General features: G+C 45.6%; 1 protein-coding gene across 3 annotated transcripts in view; it reads left to right on the top strand.

The window, feature by feature from the left end:
- MICU1 (mitochondrial calcium uptake 1) overlaps positions 1–8,364 on the top strand; it is a 234,519-nt gene extending 226,155 nt beyond the window's left edge. For 2 of the 3 annotated variants that reach the window (XM_008696021.2, XM_040624205.1), the window contains 2 exons: positions 2,797–2,886; positions 7,382–8,364. In XM_008696021.2, coding sequence (XP_008694243.1) covers positions 2,797–2,886; positions 7,382–7,539 — 248 coding nt within the window. In that variant the 3' untranslated portion in view covers positions 7,540–8,364. The remainder of the gene's footprint in view (positions 1–2,796; positions 2,887–7,381) is intronic. The other variant, XM_008696022.2, reaches the window with a different exon arrangement.
- The last annotated feature ends 7,158 nt before the right edge of the window (positions 8,365–15,522 follow it).

Consider the following 15,522-nt stretch of genomic DNA (forward strand, 5'->3'; position numbering starts at 1 on the left):
ATTCCTGCTGGTGGCCTCCAGAGGTCCCTATTCTGTAACCACTAAGTACCACTTTAATGAGCTTTTCACTAAAAATTGTCAAGAGCTCTCACTGACATCCTTGGATATTATTTTCATTAATGGTTTATTTAGAGGAAAGGGCCTGTCTTCCCGGGGAGAAAGATGGGCACTTGGAATATCAAGAAGAATCCGCAATAGGCACTCTGCCCTGAGAGAATGGAAGGAACTGGGAAAGAGAAAAAGAGGCTAGTTGTCAGTTGTGATGGAAGTGTTGCTGTGAAATGCAGAAAAAGGAATGGCTGATAACAAAGTGTTCCTGTTTATCTAATACAGGTTTTAATCCATTTCTCAGAACGTATTCCTGTGACTGCAAAGGGGTAATTCTGTCACAGTTTGAGAGCATCCAGTTTCTTCTGATCTGATTCTGTTTGCACTGAGCAGACTTCTGAGGTGAAGTGAATTTCCTTAGTAGATTTTCCAGCTGAGAAGTATAATAACCAGCTGTTATCATTTTGGTTCTCTTAACAGTTACTATTCTTGTTGTAAATTGGCCTGCTGATTTCTTTGCCTTCCCTGGGCAGTTCAGTTGGCAGGAATCAATTCTTCCTGGGCCAGCAGAGAAAATCAAGTGTCTAGACCTACGAGGCAAAGTTTTTAAACCCTACAACTTCTGCAGTTGTGCCGACCCTCCAACTCCCCTGTCAGCAGTTAACCACATCTCATGAACAGCCACTGAAATAGTATCTTCTGCTTAAGTCTTCAAATTCCAAGGGACGTTGATTCCTCCTTCACCCTACCTCACGTCCTGGGTGCGGGAGGAGGAAACTGGCTCTTCCTGCCCTCCTGGGCAGCCGTCCCCCTCAAGCCAGAGGCTGTGAACACCAGGACATAGCCTCGCTTGTGGCCAATACAACTTTCCTCTACCCTTCCTCACACAGATCCTCAGCTATCTCTATGTATCTCCACCCTCAGAGTCTAGAAAACACCAAACTGTTCTTGGCACTACTAAGCCACCTCAGCAGTTTCCTCATAGGAATATGAAGGAAGTAAATTTAAAGAAATCAAGTGACTTCATGAGGGTCACGCAGTTTCTCTCCTGCATCCCCTTGCACCTCGGCCTTGCTCTGGCATTTGTATCTGCTGACGTTGGGGGCGCTGTGGTGAATACATGGAGGTGACAGAGGCCAAGTGGAAGGTCGAATGTGGAAGAAAATGACAGGAAAGAACTGAAATTATAGGAATGAAATCAGCAGAGAAGGCACACTGACTCTAATTCAAGTTCACACTGCTTCTGGATGAATCTGATCTGATATTTAGAGAGAACATTTCATTGCTAGGTGATTGATAAGTAAAAATCAATCCTTTTCTTTCCTCCAAGGTTCACCTCACTTAAGAGTGTGTCTGTAAGCAATAACATAATTTATACATGCCCCTAGATCAAGTTTGAGGACGGATGGGAGAAAAGGCATTGGAAATGGCCTAGCCCTTCCTGGCTTGTTTTTCATGAGAACCCAATTTTCACACGATTGCCAGTGTTTAACAGTAAATGTCAGATAAAGAGAAAATGGTAAGAGAGAAGAGATTTTCTGTGGAGGTCTGGAAGAAGGAAAATAAAAAAGGCTGCAGACACTGAACTAGTGAAACGGGGGCCACTGTTACCCCAGGGAGCACAGTTGGAAGAGACGAAGTGGCGGGTGGAAAGCCGGTCAGGAGGAGGGGCAAGGAGCTCCTCGATGCAGGTGCTTAGCTGGCACTCAGCAACGGAAGGGCACCTCCCTGGTGTCCTGACACATGCCTCCTCATCCCCCACCTCCCATTCTTTGTCTGCCTGCTTATTTCCTTGACTTTTTATTATCATATTCTCTCCCACAGGAGAGAATGCCAAGATGGAGACTATTGTCATATCAGGCGTTCTTAGTTTTTTTTTTTTTTTTCAAGGCACTCTTCTGGTGATAATTTATTAGGAAAGCCACCGCCAATGCTGCTCTAGACCGTTAGATTCCCGTCCTTAAATATTATGTGAATTTTCATGTTTTAAATTTTTACTGTGGTAAAGGGTACCTGGGTGGCTCGGTAGGTTAAGCCTCTGACTCTTGGTTTCAGCTTGGGTCATGATCTCAAGGTGGTGGGATAGAGCCCCATGTTGGGCTCCCGGGCTCCGTGCTTGGCGGGAGTTGGCTGGAAATTCTCTCTCCCTTTCCATCTCTCTCTGCCCCTCCTCTCTATCTCTCCTCTCTCTCTCTCTCTCTCTCACACACACACACACACACACACACTGTCTCTCTCTTTCTCTAAAATAAATGGATGAATAAAAAGGTTTTTTTAAATTTTTACTGTGGTAAAATATATATTAACATAAAGATGCCAATTAAACCCTTTGTAAGTGTACAGTCATCAGCATTAATTACATTTACTCTCTTGTACAACCATCACCACTACTTCCAAAATGTTTCCATTACCCCAAACAGAAAATCTGTATCCACTGACCACTAACTTCCCATTCCGCATACCCCCAGCCCCTGGTAACCGCCCATCTACTTTCTGTCTCTGTGAACGTAGTATCAGGCATTCTTACTTAACTGTATGTACCGCCTAAAATGTAGCAGCAGTAGAAAAGAATGGAACCTGGTGTGAAAAGGAAAAGGGTGTTGTGGGTTAAAAACCAAATTCTCATTTTCTTAAATATAGTTGGAAACTTTTCTATTATGACTGAGTAGTTTTATCCCACCCGTTCAGAGAAAGCAAACTGCAAGTCCCTCTGCCGGTCTAAGTCAGCATCTATCTTTCCTCTTTCAGTGACCATGCAGCAGGTGGCCAGGACCGTGGCCAAAGTGGAACTCTCGGACCACGTGTGTGATGTGGTGTTTGCGCTCTTCGACTGCGATGGTGAGTGGGACCCTGCGGAGTCCAGCGGGAAAACTGAACCTGACCGTCCTTGAGGTAGACACTGTTGATACTGGAGGCTTGCAGACCCCAGTGCACCAGCCTGGACCTCTTCAACGTATCTCTTTCCCACAGGAGTAGCTCAGCCCTCAGCACCGTGACATTGAGAACTAGAACCCCCAGTCCTGGTTTGTTTTTTCCATTTCTTCTTGTGATTCTAATTTGCCGGTAGGCCTAAATGAATGTATGACCATAGGATCTTAAAAAAGGAAACAATTCCACTCTAGTAGTGTTTTTAAAAGGTAAATAAACTCAAATATAAAAGCTCAAAAAAAAAAAAAGGAAACACAAATATTAGAGCCAACTTGCTGCTTCATAGGCTAGGAGCACGTGATTATCTGACTGTGTCTAGAAAGACCGTGGATCTCTCCACCTCCCAAAGCACACAGCAGTCATTCCCCTCCCATTTCTGCCTTCCAGCTCGCAGTGGTCTGTTGTGTCTGTGACCACTCTAGCCCACATGAGCGGTCCTGGTGCCACTGTGGCAGCATTTCTCAGTGCTTACTAAGAGCCACACATTGTGCTAAGCTGCTCAGGTAACCCTCTGACATAGCAACTGTTTTCCACCACATTCTCCAGATAAGGACACTGAGACTCGGGTGAAGTCATTTTCCCGGGAGCACACAGGCAGTGGTAGGTAGCCTAGCTAGGGTTTGAATCCAAGCTGGCCGCCACCCTCTATCCTGTGTGCCCACCCCTGCTTGTTTCCCAGCCAGGATTCATTGCTCATCTTCCTCTAGAAAGCCAGGCTAATGGAATCCAGGAATCAGGTCAAAAATTCCTGCATCGGTGAAACCTTCGTTCTGGTCCCAGCATAATAATGAATCACTCTGGCTTCTTCAGTCCTTAACTTGTTTCCATTTGTCTTCATTACTACGTGTTAACTCTCTCTCTCTACGTAACCTAACTTCCCTACTAAATCGTGAGCTTTTTTTTTGGGGGGGGGGTTACTTTAATTCCAGTGAGTTAACAGTGTTATGTTAGTTTCAGGTGTACCATACAGAGATTCAACAACTCCATACATCACCTGGTGCCCATCATGACAACGGCCCTCCTTAATCCCCATCACCTATTTCCCCCATCCCGCCACCCACCTCCCCTCTGGTAGCCATCAGTTTGTTCTCTATAGTTAAGAGTCTGTTTCTTGCTTTATCTCTCTTTTTTTTTTTTTCGTTTTGCTTGTTTTGTTTCTTAAATTCCACATGAGTGAAATCATACAGTGTTTGTCTTTCTCTGACTGATTTTGCTTAGCATATACACTCTAGCTCCATCCACGTCATTACAGATGGCAAGATTTCATTCTTTTTACGGCTGAGTAAGATACCAGTGTGTGTGTGTGTGTGTGTGTGTGTACACACACATACGTACACACCACATCTTTATCCATTCAGCAGTTGATGGACACTTGGGCTGCTTCCATATCTTGGCTATTATAAATAATGCTTCTATAAATTGTTAGGGGTTTTTTTTTTGAAGATATTATTTATTTATTGGACAGAGACACAGCAAGAGAGGGAACACCAGCGGGGGGAGCGGGAGAGGGGGATGCAGGCTTCCCGCTAAGCACTGATGCGGGGCTTGATCCCAGGACCCTGGGATCATGACCTGAGCCAAAGGCAGACGCTTAAATGAGCCACCCAGGCATCCCTAAATTGTTAGCTTTTTAAGGGTAGTTGCAAGTCCTTTGTTCACCTGTGGACCCCTCCATAGGACCTCAGGTGGTACTTTGCACATAACAGGTGTTCATTACCTTAAGTTACTGAAGTTCTAGTTGAACTTGAGTTATTTAAACCTCCCACCTGCACCCACAATCAAGGTCTGAGTGAAAGAAAACTCCAGGGTTAGGACAAGAAGATGGCCTCACCCTCAGGTAGGGGTGGGTTATTCTCTAGGGAATTCTTTAGTGCTGCCCATCCACTAGTTTCATGTGGCCATTAAATTTAAATTAGTTAAAATTAAAAAGAATTTAAAAACTCAGTTCCTTGGTCTCTGTGGCCACATTTCAAGTACTCAGGAGCTGCATGTGACCAGTGGCTACTGTATTAAATAGCACAGATAAAAAAATTTCCCTTATCAAAGACAGTTCTAATCAACAAGACTGTTCTAGAGAGGTTAACTTTCCTCAGATTTTGTTTTTACTCTAATCACTTCTGGGTGGTTTGAGTTTTTTCCAAAAAACATTTAATTTTATAATTTTTGATGCCAGAGAGCTGGTCTGCAAAGTAAATAAATAAAGGCAAGCAGCCTCACAGTTCCCCTCTTCTCCTAGGAAGGCCTGAGAAATGAAATCTGATTTTCCAGCCTTTTAGAAGGAGGTTCTGTCAATATCTACTTGAATCACCTTTTAAAAAATCATTTAACATCTCTGGGGCTTATTTTCTTAATCTACAGAAAAAGGGAGTACATATTAAATAAAAGCCATTGTTATTTCTACCAGCCCTAGATCTCAGATCAAAATGCCAAAGGACATTCACTTTTCAGAATTGTTCACCTCAGAAGTTAGAGTTGCACTCACAGATCACACATGCACACAGATGACATTCAGTCATATACCTGCTTCATAAGTAACAGAAGCCATTCACATTGATCAGCTCTGGCCTTAGGGAAGCAGGAAGCAAATCCCATGGCAGTCTAAATAAGACCTCAGATTTTTTCATCTTAAGCCTCTCTTTATAAAAATATTAAGAATCTCATTTAGACCTTTTTTATTCTTTTAATTATATTATTTTTTAAAATATTTTTATTTGAGAGAGAGTGTGTGCATGAGTTGGGGGAGTGGCAGAGAAGCAGACCCCCTGCTGAGCGGGGAGCCCTACCAGGATTCAATCACAGGACCCTGGGATCATGACCTGAGCTGAAGGCAGATGCTTAGCCAACTGAGCCACCCAGGTGCCCTTTTAATTACATTCTTAGTAAGCCATATTAATACTTTTCAGCCATCCAAGCCACTTTTAACTCTTTATATTGACATATATATCCAGAAAAGTGCAAATATCATAAGTATACAGCTTACTGGATTTTTAAAAACTGGACACACCTGTGTAACCAGCATTATCCAGAAACATCACATTAGCAGGACCACAGAGCCCCCTGGTGCTGTCTTCCAGCCACTTCCTCTCACAAGGGCAGTCCCTCTCCTAACTGAATACCACAGACTAGGTCTCCCTGGGTTTGCTTGTTTGTTTGATCTTGCTGTGAGGTATCTCTGAGGCTGTCCATGCTCCCTTCAGACAGAAAACATGGGCCAGTTTAGGTTTTCAGGTACTCTCTACAAAAGTAAACCCTGTGTTCCTTCTTTCCACTCTCTTTCCAGACCCATCGTTAGTAAAAGCCTGTTTATGGTTTCCTGTTGTCTTATCACCACCAGTAGTGGCTGTCCTTCTTTTAATTAGCAGTCATTTACTTTGGGCATGTAGTCAAAGGGTAACTGCCCTTGACTGTTGAAGTGGTTACTGTTCTGTGTGGCTTGAGAGGTTGACCTTTGGTTTAACCAGACGCTCTCCAAGTTCCTCTCCAGACCTGAAAGTCTGTCACTGAAGAAGGTAAAATGGGAGGCCATGAGAAAATGGGCTTAACCCAAGGCCAGATTTTGGTTTTGGTTTTCACCATGAACTGCCCCCTCCACCTCTCACCTGGACTATTGCAACGGTCTTCCTGACTGACTCCCTACTGCTATTCTCCAGTCCCATCCCCATAGATCCAGCCAGAGGAATCCATCCAAAATGGAAATCTAACTCCATCTCACTTACTTACTTGCAGTCCTTTCCTGGTGCTCCACTGCCTAGAAGATAAAGCGCAAACCCTTTAATGAAAATACAAGACCCTTGGGGACCTGTCTCCTCCCCACCTCTTCAGTTTACTTCCCCAGCCCTGTGTGCAGCACTTCCTAACTACTCAGCAGCCATGTTGCTCCCTGCCTGTGCCTTTGCTTATGCCACTGCCACTACCTAGAATGCCTCCCTCGTCTCCCTTCCCTTCACTTGGCCAATTTCTGCTCGCCCTCTGGGATTGAGCTTAGGAGTCACTTCCAGGGAGCCTTTATGCTCTGTAAAGCCCCAGCCAGGGTTAGAGCTCTTCCTCCATGCCCGCATAGCTGCTCTGTTTACCCCACGGTGGCATTTACCACACTATTGAAATAATGTATTTATCTCTCCCACAACCTGGGAGTATCTCAAGGGACAAAGTTCTGTTTACCTCTTTATTTTCAACTCCTAGTATAGGACCTGACCTACAATATATTCTTATTCACCTTTTGTCACACTACGCTAAACTGTCACTGAGTTGTAATCGGAAACATCAAGGAAGGAACAAAACATTTGAATTTGGCTGTGAGAGTGCACTGGGCTTCGGAACCCACATTGTATGAACGATGGAATTTTCTCAGTGTCTTTGTTCCAAGGCCTCCACTTATCCCTTTTGTGTTTGACTCTTCCTCTAGGCAATGGGGAGCTGAGCAATAAGGAATTTGTTTCCATCATGAAGCAGCGGCTGATGAGAGGCCTCGAGAAGCCCAAAGACATGGGCTTCACCCGCCTCATGCAGGCCATGTGGAAATGTGCACAGGAAACTGCCTGGGACTTTGCTTTGCCTAAATAGTAATCCAAGACAGCAAGAGGGAGGTCCCTCCTCCACCCAAAGCACCCTCACCCTTGAGCAGAGCCTTGGCACAACCCTTCTGGCTGTGCTTCTGGAAGTAGTGCTCCCTTCCTCTTGGGAAAGATCTCAGGATTCAACCAGTTTCCCCTCTCCACCCTTCCCCCAGCTCAGCATTTTTGCTAGGCTCTGCTTCTGCCCAGTGCTCATCCCCATAGGTTCTCAAAAACATGAACAAGTCCTAAAAGACTTCTGGCACCTTCATCAGCACTATGCATTCAAACACCCTATGGATAAATAATGCAGGGAACCATCCATATACCTGCCAACCCTGGGAACCACCCAGTTCTCGAGTCATTTTTGCTGTGGATTTACATTAAGAACATTCCTTGCTTTTCTTCCTGCTCGTGTTTTTAAGCCACAAGTTGGGAAGACGTCTGAAAGGCACGTCTGTGATGAATGGTCATGAGGAAGAGCTGGACAGCCTGAGCTGGCGGGAAGCCTGGGCCAGAGAAAGGATCCATGTCAGTCCCCAGGGGGCTCTGAGGCCTGCTCCGGGAAGGTGATATGCACAGCAGGAGTGGAGCAAGATTTGGAATATCAAGCAGCTGCTTCACAGCTCTCAGGCTCCCTAAGAGGACTCTGCCACAACTCGGTGTCTAATGAGCAGCGGTGATTGAGTCCGTGTTCCCTGCAAGTGCCACTTCCTTCCAGGAGTGCGTCTCTGAAGCTGAGGCCTGGCTCCCAGCCTGTCTGCCCTCTGTCTTAAACACTTGTAAAATATCACTTTAATTATAACAGTTTGCAATAAACTGCCCCCCCACCCCCGCCAAAGGCTCTTGTGTCTTTTATTTTAGAATCCTCTGGGGTATTTTTTGTTTCATTTCTCCACTGGGTTTGAGATCCTGCTAGCAGCAGACCTGTTTTCTTTCTTTCTTTTTTTTTTTTTTTTAAAGATTTTATTTATTTATTCAACAGAGATAGAGACAGCTAGCGAGAGAGGGAACACAAGCAGGGGGAGTGGGAGAGGAAGAAGCAGGCTCATAGCAGAGGAGCCTGATGCGGGGCTCGATCCCATAACGCCGGGATCACGCCCTGAGCTGAAGGCAGACGCTTAACCGCTGTGCCACCCAGGCGCCCCAGACCTGTTTTCTTTCTACCACAGTCTGGTTCTTCCTGTTGAAAGGCAACTTTAGACACAAAAGTGAGGGCATTGGGAGGTTAATGGTGGCATTGTCCCCACACAGTTTGGATGGCATTTCATCTTCGGCCAGGTACATAGTCCTTGATAACTCAGACCCCACCATTAGGAACTAAGATGGGGTCGGAGAGTATATGAGAAATCAGCTGGTGTGGCGGACCTCAATTTAAGACCACAGCACCCAGTGTTTTACAAGGACTCGACTCTCACTCAGTGTGGCCTTGAACAAGCCATCTGTTTCCTTAACTGTAAAAAGTCAGGGTTAAACTTAATGGACTCTCAGGTTTCTTCCAGGTCCAAAAGCCTCCTTCAGTTCTCCAGAATTCCTGCAGCCTCTGGAACCCCCAGGTAATGCTCCCTGGCATGAGAGTGTCTTGAGTTCAATGTAGTAGAACCGCCACACCAAACCCCAGTGCTTCTGCGAGGCCTGGAAGTTGGGAGGGGCTGTTTATCTGCCAAATAAGAGCAGAGGCCTGGGTCTCTGCACCTGTGACAGTACCAACCCCAGCATTTTTTCCAGAGCAATTTAACAGCCTCATTTCCAACATCCTTTCTGGGAGCAGATTAGATTATCTCTCAATCTACCTCACCTACCTTCCACGCTTTCCTTTCCTGGGATATGAATTCCTGGCTTCCAGGTGTAACGTTTGTCTTGCTCATTGCTCTGGGGCTAAGGCATCAGCAAAATGTGAACTTTTCTTAAATTTGTCCCAGAATCCCCAAATCACTCTTTTCTGCAATCCTCGTTTCTCCAGCCTGAAAGAGAAGTCCCATTCACAGCCTTCATGGGGCATTCCTTCCCCTGCAAGAAGAGATCTGCTGGTTGGCCTGGGTTCACTGAAGCTGAAACCCAGAGCACAGCAGGAGAAGGTAAAGATCTTACCTACATCTTGAAACCCACTGTCAAGGGCCCTCACCTATCACGGGTACATGGAACGCCAGCTGAGCTCCTTTAGCCACTAGGAGTGCCGGAGGAAGCATAGGGGGGCCCAGTGCTCAAGAAGACAGGATGGCCACACTTTGGCACAATAGGGTTAAATGTGCAGGGGAGAGGTACAAGCTAAGTCACTCAGAAGAGGCCAGGGTCCCCCAGGGAGGTCCTTGAGCAGGGTGGCATGTGAGCTGGCCAAGAGGATTTCACCAGGCAGCATTTGGGATAGGCTGGGAGCACTGGGGAATACAAAAGGCTGATATGTGCTTCTCTTTTTATTCAAATTGTTTCTTCTACCTAGATAGAATAATCTTCCCCTCTTCCGGCAAGCCTCCACTCCAGCTGTCCCCTCCTTAAGAAGCCCACCTGGAACATCTTCCTGACAAGACTAGTAGCCCCTCCTCTGCCTCCCAAGGATCACGTGCCTGCCCCTAACAACACTACTGTAATTGACGTAATGTTCGTGAGATCATCACCCCCAAAGTTCAGACCCAGAGCAGTGACATGGTCAAAGAAACAGCTAATTTTAAAATAACTTTTTTTTTTAAAGATTTTATTTATTTATTTGAAGGAGAGAGACAGCCAGCGAGAGAGAGAACACAAGCAGGGGGAGTGGGAGAGGAAGAAGCAGGCTCCCAGCAGAGGAGCCCGATAAGGGGCTCGATCCCAGGACCCTGGGATCACTCCCTGAGCTGAAGGCAGACAGTTAACGACTGAGCTACCCAGGCGCCCCTAAAATAACTCTTGGACAATATAAAAGTGATACTAGCAATGCCTCAATAAATTGCTCCCACATACCCACAGCCATTCTCTGTTTGTCGCTGTTCTTTATTTCTTTAAAAAACAAAGAATTCTCCAGTTCTAGCCCTTAGGCTTCAGGGAGGGAAAGAAATTCAGAGGGGACCCAGGCTGCTGGGCTTCCTTGTGACCCGGGCTCAGCATCATCCACAAGCACAAGCAGAGAGAATATGGAGAGAGAGTTACTAAGGAAAATGGGTTTGAGGACAGGCATGCTCTTCAAAAATCATCGTATTAATAGCTTTTAGTGCCCCCACCTAATTTTAGCTCTGGTTGAATCATATGCACTTGAACTGGAGTCTAAGAAAGAAGAAGTCCAGGCCACAGCTGCCACCAGACAGGAAAAAAGGGAGAGCAGGATAGGAGCCTGGAGCCAGGTCCCCCAACTGGAGCATCCTCTCCAAGCCTTAGCACAGCCCAAGCCAGGTTACATGCCCCCAAGAGGCTTAGAAAAGGAAGGAGGGGCGGCAGGCCCGGGTTCAGCTTTCAGGCTTCAAGTGCCACCTGCTGGCAAGAAGGCTCAGTGCAGGGAACCCGGTCAGTAAGGGGAGGCCGCAAGAATCTAGCCCAGCCCCAGCCCGGCTCCCAAGACTAGGCCTCCCAGGGACCTGGGCGGTATGGTATGGGGCGGGATGGACAGCCAGAGATGGACCGTAACCATGAAGAGAGACAGTATGGATACGATTATAACTGAGAAGAGGAAAGGAGCAATGCTTGTGGATTGTTCCCTGTGGCTCCAGAATGGGAATTTTTACCAGCAAATGAGAGGGTGTGAGTTGCTCTCTTCATTCCACAACTCTTTACTGCTCACGTGCTACGTCCAGGCACTGAGCAAGGTCTTCAAGGAGCTTGTGTTCTAGAGAAAGGAAACAATAAGGTGAAGTACACGCTGGTATGAGAGCATATAGAAAAGCAGAAGCGCCGCTCAGTCCAAGGCAGGCTTATGGAGGAAATGATTTATTTTTAAGTTAGAAAAAAAAACAAAACACTAAGGTCTGCAAGTTGAGGAGGAGCTAAAAACAGGGGAGGGGTCCAAGCAGAAGCTGCCATGCTTGCAAAGGTCCAAAGGCCAAAAAGCATGTTTCTGGGAACTGAAGTTCTAAGGAGTATCCAGGACAGACTGGGGAGTGATTTTGTGACCTAAGAATTAATATGGCAATCTTCACATACAAAAAAAGATTAAAAATGTATTTGAGGATTTTAGAACACACATAGGTTATAGAAAAAAATCATGATGGAAATTTTATTTTTTTTTTAATTTATTTGAGAGAGACCAAGCAAGAGCAGGGAGAGGGGCAGAAGAAGAGGGAGAGGCAGACTCCCTGCTGAGCAGGGAGCCCCACTTGGGGCTTGATCCTGGAACTCTGGGATCATGACCTGAGCAGAAGGCAGATGCCCAACTGACTGAGCCACCCAGGCGCCCCATGATGGAAATTTTAAAATGCTTAGAACTGAATATGATAATGAAAATACTAAATATTAAGACTTGTGGGACACAGCTAAAGGGAAACTCAAAACTTCTTAACCTCTTAACTTAATGGGCTGACAATAAGCTAAACATCTGCCTCAAAAAGTTGGAAAAAAGGGTGCCTGGGTGGCTCAGTTGATTAAGTGTCTGCTTTGGGCTCAGGTCATGATCCCAGGCTCCTGGGATGGAGCCCTCATCGGGCTCCCTGCAGGGAGCCTGCTTCTGCCTCTCCCTCTGTGGCTCCCCCTACTTGTTCTCTCTCTGTCAAAAAAATAAAATCTTTTAATAAATAAATAAAAATACATTTTAAAAGTTCAAAAGTTTAAAAAAAAAGTTGGAAAAAAGAAAGATCATAACCCCCCCAAAAAAATAGAGCAAAAATAAATATTAGAGAATTTAAAATTTATATAACTAGGTACTACAGAAGTTTAAAAATAATATTGGGAACAACTTTATGCCAATAAATTTGAAATGGATAGTTTCCTAGAAAATATAACACAAGAAATCTGAATAGACTATAATAAAGTGAATCAGTAGTTTCAAATCTACTTATAACAAAAAATACCAAACCCAGATGGCTTTATGAGAGGAAAAAAATAGAACCAGATCCTTTAGGACCCTGTAAGCCCCAATAAGGAGTTGCAACTTTATCTTAATTATAATTAGGAGCCACTGAAAGATTTTTAAGCCGGAAGATGATGTAACGAGCTTTGCATTTTGGAATGATGACTTTGCCTGCAATGCCACAGATGGACTGGAGTGGGATCCAGGTTGGAGACTGCTATAATAATCCAGTTAGCAGATGCTGGGAGCCTGGATTAGGGCAATGGCTGCAGAGTTGGAGTTGCTAACAGAATTGGGAGATGTCTATGTCAGGCCTGAGGGGTGAGGGTGGGGTCATATAAATTGGAGGATGATGAGGGAGAGGGAATAATTAAGGATGACACCCAGATTTCTGTTTAGGTAATGGAGTGTATGGTAGTGTTCCCCAGTGGAATTGGGAAACAGAACCAGGTGAGGCTGGAGGAAGATGAGGCTTCTTTGACATGCTCAGGTGCCTAAGACATCCTGGTAGAAATATCTGATGGGTGGTCAGACATAAGGATCTAGACCCAGGGGTGCCTGGGTGGCTCAGTCAATTAAGTGTCTGACTCTTGGTTTCGGCTCAGCTTATGATCTCGGGGTCGTGAGATCAAGCCCTGCATCGGGTCCGTGCTCAGCCACGGGTCTTCTTGGAAGATTCTTTCCCTCTGCCCCTCCCCCCACTCATGTGCTTCCTCGCTCTTACTTGCTCTTGATCTCTCTCAAATAAATAGTTAAAATAAAAAGAATATATGAAACATTAACATTAAAAAAAACAATCTGGACTCAGGAAAGGGATGTAGGGTGGAGATATGGTATAGGAATCTCCTAAAAACCTGGGTTCTCCCAGGTTCAAGGCCAACTAATTACAAACACATAAAGTCTGAATTGGCTTCCCAATTGTAAAATATTAACACCAGCTCCGTCTCTTCCCCAAGGGAAATTAGGAGTGAAGACCACTGAAGTGAAAGGACTTTGAGTCAAAGAACTGTGCTTGGTGGGTTAGGTATGAGGAGACAGGTTTGGTAGAAAGGGCTGCACGTGCCCTGTGCCATCCTTCCAGCCTCCAGCCCTGCCTAGGTGTCAAGACCTCTTTTTTCTCTAGGGAGAAGTGAGAGGGCAAAGCACTACAGTGGAGATCCAAAGATGCGATGGGGAAATACTGAACGCTCATTCGACAAACAATTTGTTGAAACTCAAACTGAATATTCATCACCTGTCAGTCATTCACACACAGGTGAATTTTCACCATCTTTAGTGTGAGGTTTAGGTTTTCTTCTTTCTTTTTCCATAGGTGAACATTCACATGGTTCCAGAATCAACCCTAACATTAAAAGGCATACAGGGGCGCCTGGGTGGCTCAGTTGAGCGTCCCACTTTTGGTTTCGGCTTGGGTCATGGTCTCAGGGTCATGGGATCAGGCCATGCATCAGGCTCCAAGCTCAGCACAGAGTCTCCTCATCCCTCTCCCTCTGTTCTTCCGCCCTCCTCTCTCTCTCTAATAAATACATACATACATACATACATGCATACATACATACATAAAATCTTTTTATAAGGCATATGGTGGAAAGCCTCCCAGCCATTCCCACAGCTGCATAGTAGTCCACCGTATACCGCACTCTAATCAATAGCAGTAGTTTCTCAGGGAAAGATTTTGGAACCTGGAACTCTCTGAAAAGAAGGGCTTTGTGGGTCACATTTGGAGGCAGCAAGGGACACTGGGGAACCAGGGAGCAAAAGAGCAAAGGACAGGGAGTGGGGGATATGCCACTGATTTGGCAATTACTTTAGGCAGGAATTTATCCCCCTGGCTAGTTCAGGGAAACTCTGAATGAAGTGTTTAGAGAGAGAAAAACCTGTCTCTAGGATTCATTTGCTCTATTCATTTCTTTGAGCCCTGTTAGGTTATCAGGCCCTGTGCTCAGGCCATGGGGAACATGAGGGCAAGATCTCCATCTTGGTTTACCTGGGGACAGGTGTGCCAACCGTGGGGGGCAGTGAAGGTGAGTGTCCATGGAGGGGCCAGGCTCATGGAGGAGGAGGCCCCTTCTCAGCCTCAGATCTTGTCTCTGATGTCTCGGATCCTACACACACAACGAGCAACTCCCTCTTCTGAGCCTCGTCTGGAGCTTACACACAATCCCACTGTTGTACTTGCCACACTGTCCCCTCATTCTTTAATATCAAGTTCCCCTCCTAGACTGTGAGCTCCCCAAGGTCAGGTGCTGTCCTTAGTCGTAGTGCATTCTGAACCCCTCAAGTTCTGCACAGTGCCTGGCTTTCCATATACACATCTGCCTGTTAAATTAATTCTACCTCTTCACAGAGATGGAACTGAAGCTGAGCCTGGGAGAGCAAGTTAGCTTGGCCAGATGGGAAAGATAATTTAGGAGGACAGGCAGATAGATAGGATTGGGGTGAACTCTTAGGAGAGATGGGAAGGAGACGATAGGAAAGTAAAGCCTGTTAAGGTCAGACTGTGAATTCTTGGTGTCCCCAGAGGAGAGAAATATGGAGGCTGGTGGTCATCTAATAGAAGGATGGTGTCAGCTCCAGAAGCAAAATGAGGAGATGCTGAAATTCATTTGGAGACTGATTTCCCCAGTGACTTTTCCTGGGTATCTGTGAAGGCCACTAAGCACTTTTTCCCCACTCTTTTTGAGCCTTATCCTCTGACAAATACCAGGATCCCAGCTAGTCAGGAGAGACATTTCCATTTTTTCCCTCAGATCAGAATCATGACATCTTGATTTCAAGAACTATCAAGGAGAAACTGTAATTTCAAGCTGGCATACGGGTTCCATTTTTAAACAAAATCGATAGACCAAGGACCATAATGTTTAACTTGAACTGAGCAGGAATGTGGCTCCTTTCCTGGCCTTTGGACTGAGAAGCACCCATAGAAAGTCAAATTGTCTCAAGACAAAAAACAGTATACCCAGTTTGAGATCTATAAGAAAGGTAAGGAGCAATAACATGGAGGCTGGTTAGACCAGCATTTAA

This window comes from Ursus maritimus, unplaced genomic scaffold (genome assembly GCF_017311325.1).
Source record: "Ursus maritimus isolate PB19 unplaced genomic scaffold, ASM1731132v1 scaffold_7, whole genome shotgun sequence".
Lineage (NCBI taxonomy): Eukaryota > Metazoa > Chordata > Mammalia > Carnivora > Ursidae > Ursus > Ursus maritimus.